The 25,870-nt window shown below is 40.4% G+C and overlaps 1 protein-coding gene across 2 annotated transcripts in view; it reads right to left on the bottom strand.

Moving 5' to 3' along the window:
- Nucleotides 1-20,672, bottom strand: part of KDM7A (lysine demethylase 7A) — a 93,861-nt gene extending 73,189 nt beyond the window's left edge. The window contains exon 1 of one of the 2 annotated variants that reach the window (XM_043965113.1): nt 20,413-20,672. In XM_043965113.1, coding sequence (XP_043821048.1) covers nt 20,413-20,606 — 194 coding nt within the window. In that variant the 5' untranslated portion in view covers nt 20,607-20,672. Of the gene's footprint in view, nt 1-19,397; nt 19,420-20,412 lie in introns of those variants that run through there. The other variant, XM_043965114.1, reaches the window with a different exon arrangement.
- Nucleotides 20,673-25,870: the final 5,198 nt, after the last annotated feature.

The raw sequence follows: 25,870 nt of genomic DNA, 5'->3' as shown, positions 1-25,870 counted from the left end.
AGTGTGGAAAAATACTTTACACTGTAACCAATCTAATAATAATCCTCTTAAACTTATCTAAGAAGGTTGGGCAACAGACATGTAGGCGGTGACAGGCACATATTTACAACTTTTTAACTTGACAAATCTAGCCAGAGCCCGTGCTCCACTGGCATTTCTTTCAAGAAGTTAGGATTATCTTCATACTGTAATAAGACATCAAAGTGGGATGCTAGTGGAGATGACAGTCCCTAATGATAGATACTAATCTAGCCAAGTTAGCTAATAAAGCAAGATAGCCAATGAACACTCTATGTCACACACAGCACCCCCAGCTCTTCTTAACTATTCAGCAAAACGTTTGATGTCCATTCAACAGTCAGCATCCTAAGGCCTCTCAATTTTCTAATGAGAGAAAAAAAGTATGTTTCATTATCTGTTTTCCTATACTAAGATTTGTCATTCCAATGACTGAGTTCAGCTGCCTCTCAGTATACTTTTTATTAACATTACTGGAATCATTTGGTTCTGTTTACTTCATTCTGCAATAGTTTATACAAGTATTTTTCCATGTTTCTCAGAATTCTTCATATATTATTTCTTAAAGTACACAAGTATTCCATTACATCCCTACATCACAACTTGTTCAAACATCCCCTGTTGATAGACACCAAAACTCTATTTCCAACTTTTTGCTACCACAAAAAGTGCAGATATTAACATTTTGGGATATGTGGGATCCATCCTTAGAACAGATGCCCAGCACTGAGACTAGTGCATTAAAGAGTAGATACCCTGTCATCAATTTTAGAAGATCTCGCCCCTATGCAGGGTCATGTAACTGAATATGAAGGTCATGAAAAATTTGGCAACAGTAAAAAGTTATGTATACTTACTTTATATATCTATAACCCCCAGGGTCACATAAAAATTCTCAGGTGAAAAGGGGTCACTAATGGAAAAAGTTAAAGAAGCTCTGGTCTAACACATGCTGCAATAGACTTGTAAAATATTTCTGAGGATGATGATTTTGTAAAAGTATATTAAGGGGGCAGCTAGGTGGCGCAGTGGCTAGAGCACCGGCTCTGGAGTCAGGAGTACCTGAGTTCAAACCCGGCCTCAGACACTTAATACTTATTAGCTGTGTGACCCTGGGCAAGTCACTTAACCCCAAATGCCTCACTAAAAAAACAAACAAAAAAAAAGTATATTAAGATAAGGGGGCAGCTAGGTGGCGCAGTGGATAAGGCGCTGGCCCTGGCTTCAGGAGAACCTGAGTTCAAGTCGAGCCTCAGACATTTGACACTAGCTGTGTGGCCTTGGGCAAATCACTTAATCCTCACTACCCCTCAAAAAAAAAGTATATTAAGATAAAAGATAAAATTTTGTAAAAGTATCTTAGGATAAAATTAAAATGAACACTTAAAGTCAACTCAACAACAGATAGTATGGTTCAACATGAGGATGAACATCTTCCTAAATGTCCAAAGAAATGTAATAGCAGTTATAAAACCTGTAAATCTACTCATATTGCAGCTCCTTTTTAAAAAAGAAAAAACAAGAATGCAAGGAATAAAAAGTGACACAAATTTCATAGTAAAACCAAGTGGATAGAATATTAACTTCCTAAGAGTTCATTAAAAAAAAAGTTTCCTCAAGAAATGGTAATAACTAAGATATTAAAGTATCAAAAAAGATAGTAATAACTCACATTTCTGTATCATTTTAAGGTTTATAAAGTACTTTCCTCACAACAATCGTGCAAAATAGGTGGGCAAAAGTATTATTATTTTAATTTTATAGACAAGTTACCTAAGGCACAGAGAAATTAAATGACTTTAAGGTTACACAGCTAGTAAGTGCTATAACTGGAATTTTTGAACCCAAGTCTCCTGACTCCAGTCTAGTACTCTTTCCACTACTACATTATGCTATTTATTTAACGTAAATATTTAAGATCAAATGTAGACCTTATGGAAGATTCTTAAGTCAATTTCTTCCTCAATTACTACATATTCATCAGTTAAAGCCTATCAAATATTCCTTATTTGTTTATCTAAATGTGTTTATATAAAGCTCATCTGAACCCCAATGTCCTCTAAAGTGACCATCCCTAATTTCCCATCAACAGAATTCTCCCTCAAACCTCACAAAGCACTTTGTTGTCTAGGTATGTCTTATCCAGGGATGTGCTGGAGCCAGTTCAAATAGCTTTTTATGTGACCGTTTACACCTTGGAAACCCACAATCCTTCCAAATCAGTTTGATTTATTGTTCTGTTGACTGTCTAGACTTAAGAAAGTGATGGAGAAAATGTTAATAATGCAAATTAAACTTAAAACTATGTCATGCATAGATTTTTTTCAGTCAGTTGTTAATTGTTTGATAACACATCACTGGTCTTCATCACTCTTCCAGATTTGTCTTAGCAAAACTTTGTACCTCTTAATTCTCTGCCACTTTATAATCCTACTAGGTACACAATAGCCATTTAAAAAAATAAAGTGAAATGCTTCCTTAAGAAGAATTATATTTGTTGCAGCAGCATTGTTAGAGGCAAAACCTGTTTGGAACAAAACCTCTGGCTCTGCTTCTTTATATTCTGTTGCATGTTTTTAAAAGGGGGAGCAGTCTTTTAAAAATAGTTAACACCAAATTGAGAAATAAACATATTAAAGGGATAACTGGGCAAACGAGGTTTTGAAAAGCCCATGAAAACGATGAAAAAACTAATTAAGAATTAGTACTGTTACAGTCAAAACTGTGTGGCAATAAAGGTGTACTTCTCTTTAAAATAATTCTGTAAAACTATAATTCAGTTTAAAGTAAGATTCTTTTTAAAGATTTCTGGAGCCCTTTCAAACACAAAAATCACATTTTCCCCTGACACCCCCCCCCCAAAGAGTGTGTGTGTGTGTGTGTGTGTGTGTGTGTGTGTGTGTGTGTGTGTGTGTATATGTATATATGGGGGTGGGGAGATGTTTTGAAACTGCTAACCCAAAAGGTAAAATCTTTTGATTTTCAAGGAACAGCATTTTGGCATCCTTTCTAACATGGTGACAATCTGACCTTTGTTGAGCAGCCTCTGTTTACAGAAGAACAGCTTCACTGCCATTTGGTGAGTGGGACAGTGACAACTTTAGCACTTTTCATTGTCTTAATCTTCAGATATTGTTGCTTAGCTGGCATTCTTTTGACACTTGAAGAGAACATAGTTGAATTAATGACTAACCAGAATGCCTTGGGATTTGAAAACACTTTCTACCTCCCTACCCCCACCCGCACACTGTTCCCATGTATATTCTCTTTCTTGCTGTCTAGGTAGCTAATTTTTTGAAACAGTATTATCAATAGGCTTGGTTAGCTATCTATCCTGCCTAAAAATGTGTTCTCCCTCTCCTATTCATATGCCAAAATACTATGCCATCCTCCAAGGCCCAATGCAAATGTTACCTCCCGTGAAGCTTTCTCCAATTGTCCCAGCTATAAATTATTTTTTCTTTCTTCAAACTTCTGACACTTAATTGTTGAAGTGTATTTATTACCACTTAACAATCAAAACTAAGCTTTAAATGATGTTATTATCTCAAGTCTTAGCTCAAGGACTAGAATTGTAAACTGCTTGAACTCAAATTTTATCATAATTTGTGTCTTCACCTATCATAACTATGGGTATATAGCAGTTGTAATCAATAAAATTTCACAGAATCACAGGATCTCAGGTTAGAAAGGACTTCAGAGGCCATCTCTTACAATCTAAAAACAACTTTTTCTCTTCAAATCAGACCAAGGCTTTTGTTTACTAGAAGTGGTCTTTCTGCTTTAACCTGAAGACTTCTAGTGAAAGAGAACCCATTGCACCCCACGACAATACATTCCACTTCTGGATAGCTCTGTAAGAAGCTTTTCTTTACTTCAAGCTAAAATCTTCTTCCTTGCAAATTCTACTGACTCCTAATTCTGCCCTCTCTGGCCAAGAACAAAAATCTAATTTCTCTTTCATACGACCATCCTTCAAATACCATACAATAGTTAAGTTCCCTCCAAGTCTTTACTTCTCTCCAGGCTGCAAACCCCCAGGCCCTTCAATCTTCCACATGGCAAGATCTTGGGACTCATCACCCTCATAATCAGCTGCCCTTCTCTGGCCACTCTCCGGCTTATCAACACGCTTCCCAAAATGTAGTACACGACATGACAGATACAGTCTGATTAGAGCAAAGTACAATGACAACTACAAACTCCCTTGTTCTCAACACTATTTCCCACTTAACGAAGCAAAAGATCGCATTAGCATCTGGAGCTGGTATATACAGGGCTAACTTATACTGAGCAGGTCAACTAGGGCCCATCATTCCCAATTTTAGACTTAGCAAGGTGATTTTTTAAAATCTTCTCAGCTGAAAAGTTGACTACAGAAACAAAGTGTAGACAAATGTATCTAGAACAAAAAGGGTATGGAAGTCATTGCTATGAGGGAGGCTAGAAAAGAAAGATAGTGCTGGACTGCAGAGGTCCCTGGATAACAGGATAACAAAGAACTGTATTTAGGAAGTACTGGGAAGTCATTGAAGACTTTTGAGCAAATGACTAACACAATCGGGTCTATGTAAAGAAAGATTGTTCGGACAGCAGTAGGAAGGATAGATTAGAGAGTATATCTAGTGCAGTCAGGAACACTGGTTAGTAAAGTGTCAAACAAATGTCCACTGTAACCACTACAGTTTTAAAACTTGAACCAGATGAGCAAAACAAATTATAAGCTCTCATTAAATATTCAACCAAAAGGCACTTCACCTACAGACAATATCCACAAATGTTTGATGCAAATCTTAGATTGTAACTCCCCAAATAGACTAGCAAGCTCCTTGGAAGTAGAATATTTTGTGTACTTACTCAGCACCTAGCAATAGGGATGTGCAAATAATCTACAAATAAGCCTGTATTCATCATCTATGTTAATTAAGCACTATGCTTGGAGACTGGGATACAGATACAAAATATGAAACAATTCTTCCTCTCAAGGAGCTTACAATCCATCAAAAGTGAAAACATGTACATATACAAGTACATAGAGAATATACTTCACTTTGAAAACTATATGCACCTAACAGACACTCAGAGAGACACACAACAAAACCATATAAATAACAAAATTACTAGACATGTTACCATGTCATTACCCATCTCAGGGGAGAGTAAAGGGAAAAAGGATAAACATTTATATAGTATCTACTATTTGCCAGGCACTGTGCTAAACAAATTACAAATATCTTATTTGACCAAAAATCTATAGGTAACTATTTATTGAATCAAATTTAATTTCTCATACTGTATACTGCATCAATACAAAATAAAAACAAGGTAGTTTGGGGTATTAGGTCAAATATTATACAGAAGGTGGTGCTTGAGTTGCTTCTTGAAGGAAATGAGAGATTCAATAAGGTAGGAAACAAAGTATTGTACATAAGAACTAGAGACAGCAGGGAAATAAAGAATAATGAGGTTAGGGGCAGCTAGGTAGCACAATGGATAGAGCACCAGCCCTGGATTCAGGAGGACCTGAGTTCAAATTTGGCCTCAGACACTTAACACACTAGCTGTGTGACCCTGGGCAAGTCACTTAACCCTAATTGCCTCACCAAAAATTAAAACAATACAAAACAAAAAAAGAATAATGAGGTTAAAAAAAATTAGGATGAGGTCAGGTTATAAATGTCTTTAATACCAGAAGGACCAGAATTTAGGAATTCCTTTAAGGATGACGCTGCATTCAATAAGTACAATGAACTTTAAAAAAAAAAAAAAAAGGCAAAGTAAACACAAATAGTAGGATGAAAATGGTTTTGCATCAGTCCTACAAATGTTTAAAACAAAACAGAAAATTTTCTATTTAAATCAGTAGACAAGAAGGAGCCTGTGGAATTTAGTGAGTAACATGGTCAGATATTCATTTAAGGAAGATCAATGTGGCCAGCTATGTGGAGAAGGAACTGGAATGAAGAAAGGCTTGAGGCAAGAAGACCACTCGAAGGTCACTGCAACAGCTGAGATGAGAAATAAAAGGTCCTGAACTTTGTTCAATTGCTTGTGTAAAGACTGAGAAGGCGCTGGATGTGAAAAACACTGAGACAGAAACCAAAAGATTCAGCAACCTCTAGTGAGGAGTAGAGATTATGAACATGGGAGACTGGGAGAACGGTGATGCCTTTGACAGAAATTGGACAATTGCGGGAAAGGCTGAGTTTGGGACATCTAAGTTGTTCTGAATACACTGAATTTAAGATGCCTCCTGGACATCTAGTCTGAAACATCCAAAAGGCAGCTTGTGATGCTGGACTTAATCTCAGAAGAAAGACTGGGGCTGGATATTTAGACATATGAGTCACCTCCATGGAGATGATAACTGAACCCACGTAAATAGATTAGATCACCAAGAGAGACTGTGTATATAAAAAGAAGAGGGCCCAGGAAAGAGCCTTGGCGGAACACTCAGTTAGAGGACATGATATGGGCAATGAACTATCAAAAGAAATGAAGGTACAGTCAAACAAGTAGGAGGGGAACCAGGAGATAGTGATGTCCCACACAAGAGAGGAACGGCGGGTGGAAGGGAGGGAGTCCAGGTGGAGAGGGCCCTCAACAATGTTAAATGCAGGAGAGAGGGTAAGAGGAAGGGTAAGAACTTAAAAAAAAATTTTGATTTAGCGATTAAGAAATGGTTAGTAACTCTAGAAAAAATAATTTCAATTTACTAATGAGGTCAGAAGCCAGAATGGAAAAGAGTTAAGGCGGGGGGAAAGGTACAGCCAGCAAATAAGTGACAATTTTTTCTATGACTTTGGCTGTGAAAGGGACAAGAGATATAGGATGATAGCTAAAGAGAATGGTAGGATATAGTAAAGTTTTGTTGTGTGTGGTTTTTTTTAACTATGGGGGAGATTTGGTCATATGTAAAGACAGTAGGAAAGGTACCAATTAATAGGGAGAGATCAAAGATTACAGAGAGAGGGGAAATGATTGAAGGGTATAATCTGGTAACGAAGACTGGAGAAGATGAGAATCAATATAGAGGAAAAAAGGGTCACTTCATTATTAATCAGAAAAGAGGATGAGGGATGATGTCACAAAAGCTTTCTAAAAGGAAGGGAAGAAGGAACTTATGGCAAATGTCTTCAATTTTCTCAGTAAAGAGACATGAGAAGGTAGGAAAAGGAAGAAGGTGTGATAGATTTAAGGAGAAAAGCTTTGGAATAGCTTCTGTGGGTAGTGAAATAGAGACTGGGGGCAGCTAGGTGGCGCAGTGGATAGATCACCGGCCCTGGAGTCAGGAGTACTTGAGCTCAAATCCGGCCTCACTTAACACTTACTAGCTGTGTGACCCTGGGCAAGTCACTTAACCCCAATTGCCTCACAAACAAAAACAAAAACAAAAAAACAAACAATAGAGAATCAATTAAGGAAAAACACAAGGATTCCTTCCAACTTTGAGGGCACAACTAAGATCAGATGACAAATGTGAGTGTGTCCAATCAGCATGCTCAAGTGACTTCCTCCAGTTCCAATAAGTAACATGTGAGCAGGACCTAAGAAAGTTCATAATGGAAATAATACATGATTGGAGTTTAACATGAGATGAGAAGTAATAGGACAAAAGGATGAAAACTTTGAGAGTAGAAGAGTAGAGTTGAATTTGTCAACTCTAGGGCTGACTAATTTTGGGGAGGGAGCAAAGTGAAGTGGAAGCAGAAGTGCCTAAGAAAGCACGGAGGTGTGATGGTATTGGAGATTGCAATGAAGATAAAAGAGTAAGTATAGAAGAAATGAGGCACAGGGCAAGGTGGAGTGATACAAGATTATTGTGACAGGATAGATTTCAGAAAAATATTGACTTAGTTAATGAAAATGAAATGTTATTTATCAGATCATCCTCTAGAGCAGAAAAGCACCTCAGATGTCATTAGTCCAACCCACTCCTTGTGCAAATGAGGAAACTGAGACCAATGGTCTTTACACAGGTAAAAAGCCCAAGTGGCAAGATTTGAACCTACTGTCTCTGTATCGCAAGGTGCATTTTGTAGTTCTAACTTTCCACAATTTCACAAAAATCGTCCCTAAAATTCCTTCATTTACTTCTTCAATACTTCACTAGATTATGTAATCATCTTTTTTTTTTTTCTTGTCCAATTCAACTCTTGTCTATGTCCTCCCATACAGGAATCCACCTAAAATGCTGGGAGACTTCCTCTAGATCCTCTTGACATTATATCCAGTATCAATGGAGTGAGTATATGGGTTTGAGCTATGTTCTCTCTCACACTGGCTCTTTGTTCAACTCACCTCTTTTTCAATTATACATCACTTGGATATTAACCTTTATGCAACTTCTTGAACACAAGTTACCACTGGTAACGTGCTGCAGTCTATTTATACCTACCATATTTTTCTCTATAACTCTTTGGATAACTTGCAATTTTGATTCTTTGGAAGAGTCCATGATTCACTGCTATACAGCATCATCATAAAAATATTGGTGTCGGGGCAGCTAGGTGGCGCAGTGGATAGAGCACCAGCCCTGGATTCAGGAGGACCTGAGTTCAAATCCCACCTCAGACACTTGATATTTACTAGCTGTGTGACCCTGGGCAAGTCACTTAACCCTCTTTGTCCCACAAAAAAAAAATTTTAATTAAAAATAAATAAAAATATTGGTGTCAAAAAATATAAGGGTTTTGTTTGTTTCAGGAAGAAGCATATGGTCACCAAAAATGTTGTACAAGTTCACAAATACAATGCAGTCTGCTCTCTTCTTCCTATTAAATTCTGGACCCAGATGACTGTCTATCTATAATGTCTGCCCAAGCTATATGGGTCCAAATGTCCATTAGGGCAATTCATTCAATCAAATCCTCTCAAAAATTAATCTTCAAATTCATAAGTCAGAAGAATTTACTATAAACTTAAGACTGTGGTAATCAAATTACCACTGGGTGAAGCTAATTATAAAATCACATACTTAACAATAACAAAGCAGGCGATCTCTGATATCATCATCTAATATTTACTGAGTGCCCTACATATGTAATTATACTAGAAGGTTAAACTACTAGATAGTGTGGCTTTCTATTCTTTCTGTTACAAAAGTATCACCAAAAAAAAATCAAATCAAATCAAAATACTCTAAAAGCAAAAAACCAACCTATTAATAATTAATAATTAATAAAAATTAATAAATTAATTTTTACTTTAAAATAAATTTTTATAAAAAAGACATTTTCCCTCTTCAGATTTATCCCTCCTCAAGCCCTAATCAATTCAACAGCCACTACTTTGTGATCAGATCTGCCAGAGGTATTTCAGAGATTCCAAAATAATGAGACAGAGTCCTTGCCTTTACAATGTAGTAGAGAGAAAAGTCTAACACAAATAAGATAATTAACAGATAATTCAGGATGCATAAAGTGCTAGAGTATATGGTACAGGTTTTAGAAATTCCAAGAAGATATAAACCGATATTAAGGAAGACCTTACTGAATAAGACAAGACTCTGAAATGGACCTTGACAAATAAGTGCAATTTGAAGAAAAGAATATCCATGTTGGGGTGGAGGGAAGGTAGGAAGTAGCATGAGCAAAGAACCAATAAAGAAAGAATAGATGAGCCCAACTGTAGCCTATAATATACAATAGGGAATAAACCATCAAGTCTTCCCCCAACCTTTCCCCACCTGGATCAACAGTTCCTTAAACTGTTCCTCATCAAGGATGGAAGGCTAAAGTTCTTCAATAAGGGAGAACCTGCCACCTCTCAATGGCAGCTCATGCCATTTACAGATGTTAAAAAATTGTTCATGACAAACTTAAATCTGCCTCTTTGCAACTTCCACCCACTGATCCAACTATCATAAATCTATAGCTAGAAGTGACCTCAGAGATCATCTGATCCAATCTCCTCATTTTGGAGATGAATTCAAAATTGAAGCCCAGGGAGGTTGTGACTTGTGCAAGATCACACATATAGTTGAAGGTCACAAGTGGAATTTCCCCTGTTAGTGACCATATGGGTACAGTGTTAATTACTGGATTGATATCAATGGTAGAGAGGGGCAGCTAGGTGGCGCAGTGGATAGAGCACCGGCCCTGGAGTCAGGAGGACCTGAGTTCAAATCCTGCCTCAGACACTTAACACATAACTAGCTGTGTGACCCTGGGCAAGTCACTTAACCCCAATTGCCTCACAAAAAAAGAAAAAAAAAGAAAAGTTATCAATGGTAGTGGTATGCCACAGAGCTTGGTCTTGGGGTCTTTTCTAATCAAGTATTTTTAACAACTTGGATTAAAACAGCTTAATTAGCAAATGTGCAAGTGTGACAAATCCACTTAATTCTACTACTATTCAGACCCAATTTCTTCATCTTATCTATAGGCATATGAAAAGTTTTGATGAAATATAGATAAGATATTTGTACATCACTCTCCTATCTTCTAATCTCTAGTCACACTACCATAAAGGGAAATGAGGTTAATGTGCCACACTTTGTTCTTAGGAAACCCATGCTGGCTACTAATGATTGCCTCTTTTTTCTAAGTACTCACAAACCATTCGTTTAATGATTTATTCGAGAGTTTTTCCAGAGATGTAAAGTTTACTGTCCAATAGTTTCTTGCATCCAAAATTTCATCCTCCCCCTTTTGAAAATTAGGATATTTTCATTTTTAGCCATCTGGCAACTCTTTCATTGTCCATGATTCCTTAAAGATTACCAACGATGGTTCTGCAATTACATCTGCAAATTGTTTCATTACCTTGGATGCAATTCCTCTGACTATGAAGATATGAGCTCATTTCTAGCTATTCTCTTACCATCATCAAAAACAGTTATGGTATTAAAAAGTTTCCATTCTTAGAAGAGGCAGGTTTCAGTTATCAGGAAAAATGTACTGATGGAGAACACCTCATTCCCCAATGATGTTGGATAAATGAAGTGTTACTGCATTTCTCTTACATAAGAATATAGCCATCTGTGAGACATATGACTCTTATTAGCCTAGAAACAATCACTGAGCTAACATTTCATTGGCTCAAAAATTATTCCACAGCCAAGGATTATTGAGCACTTTGGGATCTTCCTGGGGGAAAGCCAAAACTAACTAGGGATTGGAAAGGGACAAAGGGAATAACAAGTTAGAGGCAAAGCAGACCCAAATTAAAACACACACACACACACACCCCTACTCCCAACACCAAAGAACATAAAAGCTTCCTAAAAACAAGGCCAACTATTCAAGAAAACAGTGTCAGGCAACTCTGGGAGGGAAAAGAAACTCAGATCTACACAAACACATATCCACCCACCAAAACCACATTAAAAAATATAATTATTACACAAACTTGTTACCACCATGTCACTATCAGGCTCAAGAATCTTCAGTGGCTAACAATGAATCTAATTAAATTGCTCATTCAAGCCTTCAAAGAACTCCCCCTCATCATTGGCCTCACTTATTTATTCTTTATCCCTGCTTTTGTGAGCCCATCACCTCAGCCAAGCTAACTTGCAGGGCTAACACTCACTACCCCAACTTGCCAGTTCTTTTTGTCATCCAGTGAGGTGTACACATCCTTCTATAACGCCTTCGTCTCCACAATTCCAGAGACCTTCCCAGGATAAATACTTTTTATAACATCAGTGAGCAGATGGTAAAATAACCCCAAGTGTTGAAACAAGTTAAGAAAAAGGTGACCTGTGCCCTACCCATAAGCATATTCCTTTAAATCAGAGAGACTTGCAGCCTGGAGATGATACATGGTTCCAGGAAGAAGGTCGAGAAGATATTAGGAGAAAATCAGGAGCTATATCAAAAAGAGAGACAGATAAGGTGAATGGTCTGGAGAAAGTGATAAGACTGAAGAAAGCTGAGTGCACAGAAGACAAAGGAAGGTTACTTTCGGGAAGTATATAACAGGAGTCAAGGAGGAAAACAAGAAATACAAGGGGGATATAGGTAAGGATGTTTGTTCTCAGGGAAAAAGAAGTATGTTTCGTCTACTGGAACAAAACAAAAGAGGAAGCATAGTACAGCACAGAGGTGTCAAACTCCAGCAGCCAAAAATTCCCTTAAGTACTGCCTAATCAGGTTAAAATGTAATTGAGCAATGTTTAACAAAATAAATAAAAAGACAGTATAACATAGATAAAGTTAATTTGTGGTTTCCTAAGTCAATATGAAGCCTGATCTGTTTCTATTTGAGTTTGACAACACTGGTGGAGCAGATAGTCAAGCCTTGAAGCCACGACAAGTCTCTAAGACTAAAAGTTGTGGAGGAGGTGAGGAACTGCAGTGGTATAGGTTTCCTCGACCAGGAATTTCCTATGCCAGTGAAATCCCAGGTCCAGTTATTATCCTTAGCCTTATGTTACAACAAAGAGGGTCTTACAAATTAGTGAAAGGTACTTCACATCATTTCCTTATCCCTTTTTTATGGCAGGTATATACGGTACAAAATGAGTCACAAAACAGACCAGTAACTATCACAAGAAAAGGACATCAACAAGACCAAGTAGCTGCATAATGTCTAACTACTATTTTGTGAGTTGCAAAGAGTCAGCACAGCTGGAATAACAAGTCCCTAAAAACAGTGCAGTACAACAGAAATAACTGAATCTGAAGCCAGGAACCCTGGGTTTGGACCCTCGATCAGCTGCTTAGAATCTCTGTAAATTTAAGCAAGACCTCTTTGGGCCTCAGTTTTCTCATCTGCAAAAAGAGGGGTTTGGGCCAGATCATCTACAGGATCCCTTCCCATCTCTTAGTCCTGTAATTGCAAAACAAAGTCATTTGGTTCCAAATTCTAGGACGAATCCTGGGAAACAACTGTCATTCACATGTACAAAGTGAGTATTTGTTATTTTCTCTCTGCCTTGGTCAGTGTTATTTCACATTTCTACAGAGAAGCCTGGGTCATGTATAACTTTTTGTAGAGGATCACTAGATAAGGATTTAAATGTTCAAAAGAAAACTAAATGCACTGTTACCCTGTGAGGCAGTTTTTCCTGTTACCTAATGAGTAGCCATTAGCAAAAAACTAAATTTTTAAAAAGTTAACAATGGGGGCAGCTAGATAGCGCAGTGGTTAAAGCACCGGCCCTGGATTCAGGAGTACCTGAGTTCGGGTCCGGCCTCAGACACTTCACACTTACTAGCTGTGTGACCCTGGGCAAGTCACTTAACCCCCACTGCCTGCAAAAAAACAAAAAAGTTAACAATGTAGGGGACAGCTAGGTGGCACAATGGATAAAGGCCCTGGATTCAGGAGGACCTGAGTTCAAATCTGACCTTAGACACTTGGTACTAGCTGTGTGACCCTGGGCAAGTCACAACCCTTACTGCCTTGCCAAAAAAACAAACAAACAAAAAAAAACCTTAAAAAAATAAAAGTTAACAATGTAAAACATATTTAAAGGAATATCATTGACACATGAATAATATATGCATTTCATGGGGGCAGCTAGGTGGCACAGTGGATAGAGCACTGGCCCTGGAGTCAGGAGTACCTGAGTTCAAATCCGGCCTGAGACACTTGACACTCACTAGCTGTGTGACCCTGGGCAAGTCACTTAACCCTGATTGCCTCACCAAAAAAAAAAAAAATGCATTTCATTTCAAAGTAAATAATTCGAATGTGAATAAACTAATGTAATTTATAAAGGTATTCCTCAGGTTGAATCAGGTCACAAACTTAGCATGAAAGTAAAAAGGAAAGAAAAGGCTGCTTTAACTCCTAAAATTAAGAAAATTTTTATCATATTTAAACTGATTTAGTCCAGATGCACAAAGTATAACCAGAAGTCCAGGTAGATGCTGACAATACTAGGGACCTAACCATTATTATTTGTCCCTTAGCTAATTGACCTATTTCATACTAAAGGCTTTTTTTTTTTAACTATAGGTTCTATTTTCCCCCTCATACTTCCCACCTCCCACCCCCGTGTTTCCACTACTGTTATTACTGGTATGGGGAGGGGGGGAACTGATTTAATTTGAAACAAAAACAAAAATACAAGGTTTTTGGAATAAAGAAGACCTAACCTCTCAAAGAAAAAAAATTAATCTGACTTCACAGACCTGAAAGAGTCCTTAGATATCACAGAGGACAAATCCTTGCACTGTGCTCTCTAGAACGCTTGTTCCATAGGTAACAAACTTGCTTTTCATCTTTAAAATCTTTTCTTTTCCCACTCCTTCCATCATTTGGTTCTCACAAAGACCTAGCTCCCTCACGATAACAGTGTATGGGGCCTCCTTTCCTCCCTCATTTCCAGAGATGAAGAAGTTGGAATATTCTTCTCACCTCATAGGCATTTTCCAGGTTCTACCTCTACCATCACCATTTAGTAACCTCTCCTTTGAAGTTGTTTCAGGGTATCTCCAACATCAGACTATGAACCCCTTGAAAGACAGACTTTCATTTACCTTTCTTTGTATCTTTAGTGCTTGGCACAAGACCTGGTACATAGTAAGTAGGCTCTTAATAAATGATTATTAACTGACTGAAAAACTCTCATTTCATAAGTGAGAAAACTGACACCCAAAGAAGTGAAGCATTTTACCTAAAATCATTAGCCAATAACAGAGCCAGAACTGAAACTTATGTTTCCAGACTCTCAGCCCACTTAGCATTTCTACTATAAGCAAGTCCTAAAACATTTATACTGCAAACTCCTCAGAATGCTACTAGAAATCTTTATTTTAAAAAATACTTTGAAATTTTAAAATAAACACAGATCATCTCCTTTTCAAAAGGTAGAAAGCAATGTTATAAACTACTGAAAAGTTGGTCTGAATGTCCAACGGTAGCAATAATGTGAAATAATTTAATCAGATATCAAAGCCTCATACAGCAAGGAATGCAAGTCAATTCAGCAAGTATTTATGAATGTTTATTATGTAGCAGGCATTCTGCCATGGATAGATCTAATAGTTTAAATTCTACTAATGTACTCATAAACCTTACATACAGAAGGTGCTTAATAAATACTTGTTGATAAACTGTTCTGAGGATTTTTAGTTCTGTAATCATTCTAGTCAAGTGAGCAAGCCATTTATTAAGCATCTACTGTGTACCAATTATTGTGCTCAGAACTGGGGATACAAAGAAAGAAGAAAAAATAAAAGTACCTGGCCCCAAGAAGCTTACATCCTAATGGTTCAAATAATATGTAGACAACATATTTTTGTAGATACCAAACATATACAGTGTTGATAGACTCTGAGAAAAGAAGGAATTAATAGCTATATACACTCCAAAAAGCTACCTGGATTCAGTAGGCAGAATTTGAGCTAAATTTTGAAGAAAGAAAAACTAAGAGGCAAAGGTAAGGAAGTAGAGCATTTCAGGTGTAGGAGAGAGTGAGTAAAAAGCACAGATGGGATGCAGTGCTATGTTCAAGTGACTAGTGTTGCTGGAACAGAACATGTATGAGAAAACTAGAAGGCAGGAAGGGGGAAAGTTGTGAAGAACTTTAAAAACTAAAGGAGCTTACATGTAATCTGGGAGGGAATAGGGAGCCACTGAAGTTCACTCATGGTGGGGAGGGGTGGTATGAGAAACAGAGAATGGATTAGACAGGAAAGACTTGAGGCAGGATAACCAGTTAGAAGGCAACAGTACAGGCAAAAGGGCATGAGAACTTGAATTAGGGCTGCAGTTGTGCAGTGAAAAGAAGGGAAGACACACGATTACACCTGTGAAGGTAAAAGTGACAAGGTTCAGCAATGTACTGCATATTTAGAATGGCCAGAGTCAAAGATGACAATGAGGGTTAGTGCTTTAGTGACTTAAAAAGCTGCTGGTGGCCTCAACAGCCTTAGCAAAGCTGGAGGGAGGGGGAGTAGAAAGAGAAAAGATTTCTGGTTGGGGCATATTGGGTTTGAGAAGCATACAAGACATCCAATTCAGGATATCCAAAAGGCGGCTGTTAAGCTGGGGCTAGAGCCCGGAGGAAACACCAGGTATGGATATTTGGATCTTGGAATCATTGGCACAGAAACAACTGAGCTCATGGAAGCTGAAAAGATCAGCAAGCAGGATAGTATAGAGGGGGAAGAGGGCCCAAAATAGAGCCTTATATGACATTCTGGGCTAATGAGTGCAAGATCACTGAAAAACCAGCCAAGGAGACTGATGATAAAACAATAAGATAAGAGAGTAAAATCAGAAAAACCTAGCGAGGAAAGAGTATCCAGAAGATTTGTATGATGAACTGATACACAGAGAAGTGAAAAGAACCTGCAGTTCAATTTATATAATGATAACATTGTACAGTTAAACAATTTTAAAAGGTTTAAGAACTCTGATCAAATGCAATGGCTAACCAAGATGCCAGAGGACTGACAATGAACAACTAGACTCACTTCCTGACAGAGTAGTGATAGATTCAAGATGCAGAAGATACATGTTTTCGGACATGAATAATTTAGGGGTTTGTTTTCCTTGACTATGCATATTTGTTATAAGGGTTTTGTTTTTTTCTTTTCTTTTTTTAATGGGGGAGGGAAGTGGGAGGAAGAGAAAATAAATATTTGTTAATTGAAGGATAAAATAACTTTTTTGTGGGGCAATGAGGGTTAAGTGACTTGCCCAGGGTCACATAGCTAGTAAGTGTTAAGTGTCTGAGGTAGGATTTGAACTCAGGTCCTCCTGAATCCAGGGCCAGTGCTCTATCCACTGCGCCACCTAGCTGCCCCTAAAATAACTTTTTTTTAAAAAAAGAGTATCCAGGAAAAGAGGGTGATCAACAATGGCAGCAAATGCTTTAAAGAGGTCAAGAAGGATCAGAATTGAGAAGAGGCCATCGAATTTGGCAATCAAAAGATCAATGGAAAGGGCAGTTTTAGTTGAGTAATGAAGTTTGAAGCTAGAACATAAAGAGTTTAATGCAAAGTGAGAAGAGTTCTTTTCCGCCCCCCCTCCCTTGCAGGTGAACATCCTGGCGGCACAGTCGACCAAGTGCCAGACCTATAGTTGGAAAGATTCATCTTCCTCAGTTCAAATCTGTCCTCAGATACTTCCTGTGTGACCTTGGGCAAGTCACTTAACCCTGTTTGCCCCAGTTTCCTCATCTGTAAAATGATCTGGAGAAGGAAAGGGCATACTACTCCAGTAGCTTTGCCAAGAAAACCGCAAACAATCACAAATTGTTGAACATGACTGAACAACAATAAAAGTGGAGGCATCTAGTGGCGACAGCTTTCTCAAGGGATGTAGATAAAATCAGGAGGAAAGATATAGGATTTTTAGATGGGATGGTTTAATCAAAGAGTTTTTTAAAGGGGGGAAGCATGGGTAGATTTGTAGGCAGTCCTGTTTCTGATGTTCTGCCCTTGATACTTGATTAAAGTTAGAGACAAATAAATGGAAATACTTGTTAACTAAATTTATCCTTATCCCCGAAGAGGTGGTATAAGTAAGCACAGGGACTCCTCATTTACCTGCAGTATCATGAAGTGAGGTATTCCACTTAAATTAAAGAAGATGGTTGTCTGCCCCTATTAGAAAACAAACTCCTTGAGGTCAAGAACTTATCTTGATTTTCTATTAGTATCTCCTGTGCTTAGGACAGTGCTTGGCATATAGGAAGGATGTAGTTAATGCTTTTTCATTTATTAGTCATTACTAGAAATATAGACTTTTAGATAACCTTCCAAGACTTTGACCTTGCTCCTCTTTTTCCTATCTCTACATTCTGCCCCTTGTAATCTCACTGACTCCTGTGGCTTTAATTATCACCTATATGCAGATGACTCTCCAAATCTATTATCTCTAGCCCTGCACTCAAGTGGCATCTCTAATTTAATGTTAAAAACGGAATTCCTCATCTCCCCACATTAAAAAAAAATCTATGCCAACTTATCGTCCCTCTTTATTGATGGCACCACCATTGACCCAGTTATCCATGGCTTAAAACCTTGGGAGCTGACTTTGGTTCTTCCTTCATCCTACACAATCAATCAGTGGACAAGATCTATTCATTCTAATATCACTGATATCGCTTCCTCCTTTTCCTCCTATTTTCAGTGCTGCCACCCTAGGACTGGTTACCCAACTCCTCTGTCTTATAAGCTATTACCCTGTAAAAGCTTCCAACCTAATCTAACTGCACTCAACTCTGCTTCACCAATCAAATCAACAAATATTTATTAAGCACCAATTATATACCAAGGACTGAGCTAGGAACTGGGGATAAAAAGGCAAAAGTTTTTAAAAACTCTTCTCTCAAGAAGTATACATTCTACCAGGCCAAAACACATATACACATCTAAAGGTCAAATAATTTGCTTTTTAAACTATATCCACTTTTTTAACATTTAAATCTAACACAAGCAACAAATACAGCATAAATGTGACCAACTGTACCAGAAAATTACTTTTAATTGTTTAATTTTATACATACTTTAAAAGATATCTGTATACTACATGCAGCCCAAGTTCCAAAATTATACAATTAGTTTATCTCCAACCAAAGCTATAGGATAAAGATGTGTTATAATGAAGAAATAGGATATCTGAATGCACAAGATGACGTGGTTCAATTAAATATTCTACCCCTTTAAAATAAAGGGCAGATATCACTCATTAGCAGTGAGCAATGCACCTGATTTAAATAATTCAGCAACGATGTCAACTACAAGATAATATTTTGGGTCTCTTCCAACTCTAAAATTTTATTTTGTTTATTTTCTCTGTTGCCATAAGGTCATCAAACTACTTGAAAAGCAAATATTAAATTACAGACTTTAAGGAACTGTCCCCCTAAAGATCTGGAAGATATTTTTACTGGGATTGTTTATACCAAGATTTCCTACCGCGGGAGCTACTGAAGTAAACAAAACCGACCTGTCACTTAGGTATCTCCAGAATTCTGGACACATATGCTCAACTAAGATTACAGTACTTAATAGCTTTCCTTTCCTAAACCAGTGGAGGGCGCCAAAGATACTTAGTCCGGTGCGGTGTTTTTGTAAAATAGGGGGGAGGGGGGAAGGAGGAGGATGGGGGGGTATTTAAATGTCCTGCTGTCAATCAAAGGACATTTCCTACAATCACAGCCACCATATCTGCCACCACTCCAGAGCTTGATTTTGACAAGATATTCGACCCAATGCAGGCCAGGAAACCCACTTCCCCTAAGGGTCCTCCCAGGGTAGCGCCTGAACCCCCAAATAAGGACTTTGGTGGCCCATTCGCAACTAGTTTCTTTGTTTAAATGCCCGAGAATCCCTCCCACGCCGGAGTCCGGAGGCTGTGGCGCCGCCCTTTATTAGCCACACACTTTGATTACAAAACACACGAGTCGGCGGCCTGGCAGCCCCACGACTCCCACAAACGTCAAAGCCAGAAACACGGAGGCGACTCACTTCTAGTAACGACCTTTGCCACCCCCGCGACCCAGACTCCAAGTCCCGACACTAAAGTTCATTCCTGTAAATCCCCGGGGAGGTGGGGGCAGGACGAGGGTCGGTCCTAGTGTCTCTCTGTCCGTCGGCCCGAGTGAAGTCTCTTTGTAAAGTTTGGCGGGGGGGGGTGGGGGGGGGAGTGTAAATGTCCGGGACTCCGAGCCGTCCCCTCCTCCTTCTCCCCCCGCCCCCCCATCTCCAAGGCCCAGCTGTCCCACTCCCCCGGGGGGACCGGGAAGCATCCGAGTGGGTGCCAATTTCTGCCTCCCAACCTGCCGCCCCCTGGGGAGAGACCCAGAGCCGAAAACTTGCAATTAACGAGATGGAATTTTCTTCTTCTTCTTCTTCCTGTTCTTTTTTAAGTGCCGACAACCCGTGCCTTCTCATCTGTTGCTATGTTTACTTGAGCACGGCTTCCCGAGGCTGGGGCTTTCGATTGGAGGCGACAACGACGTCGCGCCCCCCGACGCAAGCAGAGGGGTGAAATGTTTCCATGAAAACACAATCATCATTTATTTTAACGGGGGGCCGGGGGGGGGGAAGCTCGAGACGTACAATTCTGGCAAACCTCGAGCCCGTCCCGAAGGCAGGGAACCCCCCCCATCCACCCCGGGCGGCGGCGGCTGCGGGGGGTGGGGGTGGGGGGCGCCTGGCAGGGCCCCTCACCCCACCCCGAGCCCCCGGGCGGCCAGCCGCTGTCCCCGGAGCCAACTCCTCCCCTCTGCCAACTTCACTCTCGGGCCCCCTTTGTTCCTGTTTGTTGTGGTGACTCTTCACCCCGGTCGCCACCTCGTCGCCGGCCGGGACCCGGCGGGCGGAGGGAGACGGGGCTCCCGGCAGCCGGCCCGGGCCGCGGCGGTCACCCCCGGCTCCCAGCGCCGGCCGTGCGGTCCCGGGACCCAGGGACCGGCACCCCACGGTCGGGGGGTGAGGGAGAGCGGCAGCAGGAGCGGGGGGGGGGGGTCCGTTTATTTACCTGCCATGGAACCAGTCCTTACAGATATCGCACTCGATCATGAAGCGGTTCACGTCGTACGGCTGCCGGCACACACAGTACACGGGCGGCGGAGGCGGCGCCGCCGAGGCCCGACCCGGGGCCGCCACGGCCACCGCGGCTGGGGCTGCTTCGGCGGCTGCTCCGGCGGCCACCGCCGCCGCCGCTCCGGCCATCTTTAAAAGACACTCTCTCACTCGCTCGCTCGCTCCCTCGCCCGCTGACTAGAGCGAGCCCAGCCGCCAGCCAGCGCCGCCTCCCGCAGCCGCGGCGGCACAGCAGCGGCGGCGGCGGCGGCGGCAGCAACAGCGGCACCAGCGGCGGCGGCACAGCAGCAGCAGCGGCGGCGACAGCCACAGCGCCGCGGCGCGCGGACAGGCGGGCGAGCCGGCGAGCGGGCGGGCGCGCGCCTCCGCTCGGCCGCCCAGCAGAATCCCCCTTCCCCCGCGCGCCCTCCTTCCGGCGCTCTTCGCGAGGACGTGCGCAAAGACGCACGTTCTGGCGTCCGGCGCGCGCTCCTGTCTTCCTTGTCTGACCGGGGCTGAGAAGCTCGGAAGGGCATGGGGTGGGGGGGAGGCGGCGAGAGTGAGACGGGGGAGGGGCGGGGCGCCTGGCGTCCAGGAGGGAGAGCGGCGATGATTATAATGGTTTTCTTTTTTCAGAAACCCAGGAGGCTACGGGAATTACGTGGGCAGGGGAGCAGGGGCAAATGGTGCTCCTTTCTTTAAAAAAAATTTTAAGTGTCGCGCGTGGGCCACCCTGAGGGGTCGGGGTGGGAATGAAAGATACCCCAGGAAACTGCGGCTTAACCTTTTGCGTGAGGGGGATGGGGGCGAGGATGGAATCTTCCATCAATTGGCGACCGCCCGACGAGCGGGCGAGATCCTACATCTCCGCCGGCTCGGGTTTTGTGCCGAGCCAGCCGAGATGGAGCTCGATTCCGTGAAAACTTTTTTCTGCGAATCCCCCCTAACACTCTTACCGAGAACCCAGAAAAAGACCATTTCTGGTGGCAGAACCAGGGCGGTGCGACCCAGAACGGATTCTTCATAGCGCTCACCAGGGCCCGGAGGGGAGGGTGATCATGAGAGCTAGCATTTGTATAGAGATTGTTAAGGTTTGCAAACCTATTCTCTCGTTTGATCCTCACCACAGCCCGGGGAGAGAAGTGGAATGATGATTCCCACCCGCCCCCCCTTATACAGATGAGGAAACTGAGGCCCAAAGAGGTTAAGTAACTCGTTCGTGCAGCTGGTTAAGCCTTTGAGGCTGGACGGGGCTTCATACCGTCTAGATGGGATCACCCCCCCCCCCCAGGGGACTGGCATATTCGATATCTTTATTGATTATCCTGAGAAAAAATAATTGCAACAATGCTTAACATTTTCAGGTAGTATGGATTAAATGAAGAGGGAGACAATACAAATTTACCATGATACCAAATTCAAAACTGATCACCCCCAGGAGCCTGGCCCATTCAATATCTTTATTGATTATCCTGAGAAAAAAAAATAATTGCAACTATTGCTCAGCATATTTTCAGGAACTATGAATTAGATGAGGTTGGAAGATAGAATTCAAAATTATAATACCAAAATCAAAATTACCAAACCTGGAAAAAAAGCAGGATGAAATCCAACCAGGCAAGTTTATAAATGGGCAAAGCAAGGAATAACAACAAATATCCATGGTAATACAAATACAGGATTAAAGAAGATTGACTTGGCAAGCTTATAGCAGAAAAAGAACTGGAAGTGCTAGATGACAAGAAAGATATGAGCACGATTGTGTAAAGAGCCAGAAGGACCCCATGTTATGTTTAGAGGTAGCTTGCTACAGCAGACAAAGCTAACACTTTAGAAGTCAGAAGAACTGGGTTCTAATGCCATCTCTACTGGCCAAATTTCTTACAAGCTGGGTCATTTAGGGAGGCCTGTCAGACTCATAGTTTTTAACATCTAAAGAATGGAGACAATATCTGTCCTACCTATTTCAAAAGATTATTGTAAGGATATATAAAATATAATACAAAGTTCTATATAATAATGTTAATAATAGCCAGTACTAGCAGTGCCTCAAGATTTCCAGAGTGCTTTTACCTGTGTCATGTCATTTGATCATATATAAGAAAGATCTGTAAGACAAGCAGGCCCCAGTAGCTGACAAGTCCCAAAAAGACCATAAGAGAAGTTTATGGGTAAGAGGACAGTAGAAGAGGAGATCACAGCCTGTTAGGTTGAGCCTGAGGACTGAGAGAACAGGAAGGTGGCTAGCCATGCCTTAAAGTCAAGAAAGGCCCGGTCATTAATTGGCCCTCCCAACTGGGAAAAGACAGGCCCCTATGGTGTGGAATCCTATTTCATGTGGAGTTGGGAATATGTAGGTATAAAAAGTATAGCCTTGGGGCAGTTAGGTGGTGCAGTGGATAAAGCACTGGCCCTGGAGTCAAGAGGACCTGAGTTCAAATGTGACCTCAGACGCTTGACACTTACTAGCTGTGTGACCCTGGGCAAGTCACTTAACCCCAATTGCCTCACAAAAAAAAAAAAATATAGCCTTTGTATTAGACTTTTTTATTTTCTGGGACTATAGACATAAAGTAGATATGGGACTGCTGCCACACCTGGTCTGTTAGATAGATGTCTGTAAGTTATGAGGCTAGAAAGGTACAAAAATGTTCTGATGGGATAAAGAACATCACTTTTCAATTGGCTTAGGTGCTCTAAGTACCCCTTAAAGTATCCTCATAGGGTCTGTATTACCAGACTTGTTTATTCACTTCAGAAAACTCAAAACAAATAAACTTAGGGTCAGAGAAAGCAAGTTGCCTCAAAATTGAAATCACAAAATGGACTGACTAGGATATTAAAAGGATTTCATTAGTACCTGATTTCATTAGTACAGGAATTCTCAGGTGAAGAAATCTCTTTACCAATCCCCTTACCTCTTCTTCGACTTACAGACCCAGAGTTACCTGAAGCATTGAAAAGCTAAATTACTTTCCCTGGGTCATACAGCCTATATGGGTCACAGTCATGAATGACTTCCTCCTGTTTTGGAAACATACTTTCTATCCACTACAGGCCACCCCTAGGATATTTAAATAACAGGGAGAAATGAAGAATCACAATAAAACTCATTAGTGTTATAAAAGAAATAATTTATTTTTATTTTTTTAATTAACAAGCATTTATTTTCTCTCTCATGCTCCCCTCCACTGAACACACAAAGAAAGGAAGGAAGGAAGAAAAGAAAAGAAAAAATCCCCTAATATATATATGCATGGTCAAGTATAACAAATTTCCACCTTGGCCATGTCTAAAAGTTATGTTTTTTATTCTGCATCTTTAGTCCATATCCAATCTGTTGTCAAAGCCGGTCAATTTTACATTCTTAACTCTTGCATAGACCCCCTTCTCTGCTCTGACAGTGTCACCACCCTGGTACAGGCCCTCATCACGTCACACTTATGCTATCACAATAGCTGCTTGTGGGTCTGCTTGCCTGTAGTCTTTCCTCCACTCTGCTGCCAAAGTGATCTTTCAAAAGTGCTGATCTGACCATGTCACTCCCCTCCTCCTCACACTCAATAAACTCCAATGAATCTTTATCATCCCCAGGATCAAATATAAAAACCTCTCTTTGACATTCAAAGCCCTTCAGAAGAAAGTCCCCACGTACTTCAAAATATTCAGAAGACCCCTTTTGGTGACAGCTAAGAATTGGAAATAGAGCAGATGTCCATCAGTTGGGGAATGACTAAACAAATTGTGTGATAGATACAGAATACAGAGAAGCATGGAAAATGTACATGAACTGATGCAGAGTAAAGCAAGCAATTAAGAAAATAATATACATAGTAACTACAACAGTGTAAATGGAAAGAATTACATACCTCCAAATCAAAAACAAATTTAACAAAATTAGATCAAACAGGATTCAAGGGAAGAGATATGAAATTACACTCCCAACCTAAGGCCTTCATGGAGGTGGGAGGTCCTCAGGTGTTACAAAATGCACAAGGTTTGGAACTTTTTCAATATGTTGATCAGTTATGCTGATTTTTTCCCTCTGAAAAATACTAATTGTCATATGGTATCAGTTGTGCTGATTTTTTTTCTCTCTCTAAAAAATATTATTTGTGACATGATATAACTCTTGGGCATGGGGAGGGAAAGGAATATTTGGAATACAAGGAATACTTGTAAGAAACAAAAAATATTAAAAAAACAGAAAATATCAATAAAAATTTATTTTTCAAAAAAAAGCCCTTACTTACCTTTCACCCCACCCCAACTTTCCAATCTCCTTACACCTTACACCCCCTCCCCAATGTACTTTTCCATCTAGTAACAGTGGCCTCCTTGCTGTTTCTCAAACAAGACAATTCACCTTCCAACTCTGAGCATTTTTATGGGTTTTCCCCCAAATTGTCTCCCCATTAAATTGTGGGAAGAAGAGAAGCTCTTGGCCACCAGGTGATAAACTTTCTTTGCCTTGGTGATTTATCTGGGCTTTGATCCATACCACTGATGAAGTCACAGCGCTAAAGTAATTTAAAATATATATTTTATAGACATGTAATCCATTACAAAATATTCTATTTAAATACTTAAAGTTTTCAACAGTTTCACACATTTTCATGCATCCCTGGGAGAAATCCTAATACTTGTCTGCTGTTCTAGAATAATCAAGTCCCTGTCTCCACACTGCCAACGACCTCCTCACATCAGAAGCTTTTCCTTATTCCAACTGTTCTCATGGCCTAAAATTTCTTTATTTTAAAAAAATATATCTAGCATTTACTTATCTGTGTACTTGTTTTCTCCCAATAGAAGGTAAGCTCCTTGAGGGCAGGGGCTGTTTTATCTTTGTCTTTGCATTCCCAGCATCTAGCATAGAACACAGCACATAGTTACTTGACAAATGTTTATTGAATTGTCAAAAAAAAAAACCCAACTATTTATCCAATATTGTCAATTACCCTTTCCATCACCTTGCTCTCAAATTTCAGGTCATTTCTTTTTTTCTTTTTTCACGGGGCAATGGGAATTAAGTGACTTGCCCAGGGTCACCCAGCTAGTGTCAAGTGTCTGAGGCCAGATTTGAACTCAGGTCCTCCTGAATCCAGGGCCAGTGCTTTATCCACTGTACCACCTAGCTGCCCCCCAAGTCATTTCTAATTCACTCCCACATCTAATCTGCAATCAAGTACTGCCAATTCTCTCCCCAAGATGTTTTTTAGATCTCCTTCATTCCAATTCCAAAACCAGTCTCTTGATCCACACTCATCTTTCATACTTGAAGGTCCTAGAATATTTTAATTTTTTAAATCTTCTCTAACTTTATGATATCAAAAGGAACAAGTAGACTCACCTTCAAACCCCAACAGCATTTATGAGGAATTTAGACCCACGTGTAGCAGCATGGAAAGACCAGC

This window comes from Dromiciops gliroides, chromosome 5 (assembly GCF_019393635.1).
Source record: "Dromiciops gliroides isolate mDroGli1 chromosome 5, mDroGli1.pri, whole genome shotgun sequence".
In the NCBI taxonomy this organism is placed as follows: Eukaryota; Metazoa; Chordata; class Mammalia; order Microbiotheria; family Microbiotheriidae; genus Dromiciops; species Dromiciops gliroides.
The sequence above is the reverse complement of the archived record's forward strand: the minus strand, read 5'-3'. Positions and strand labels throughout refer to the sequence as shown.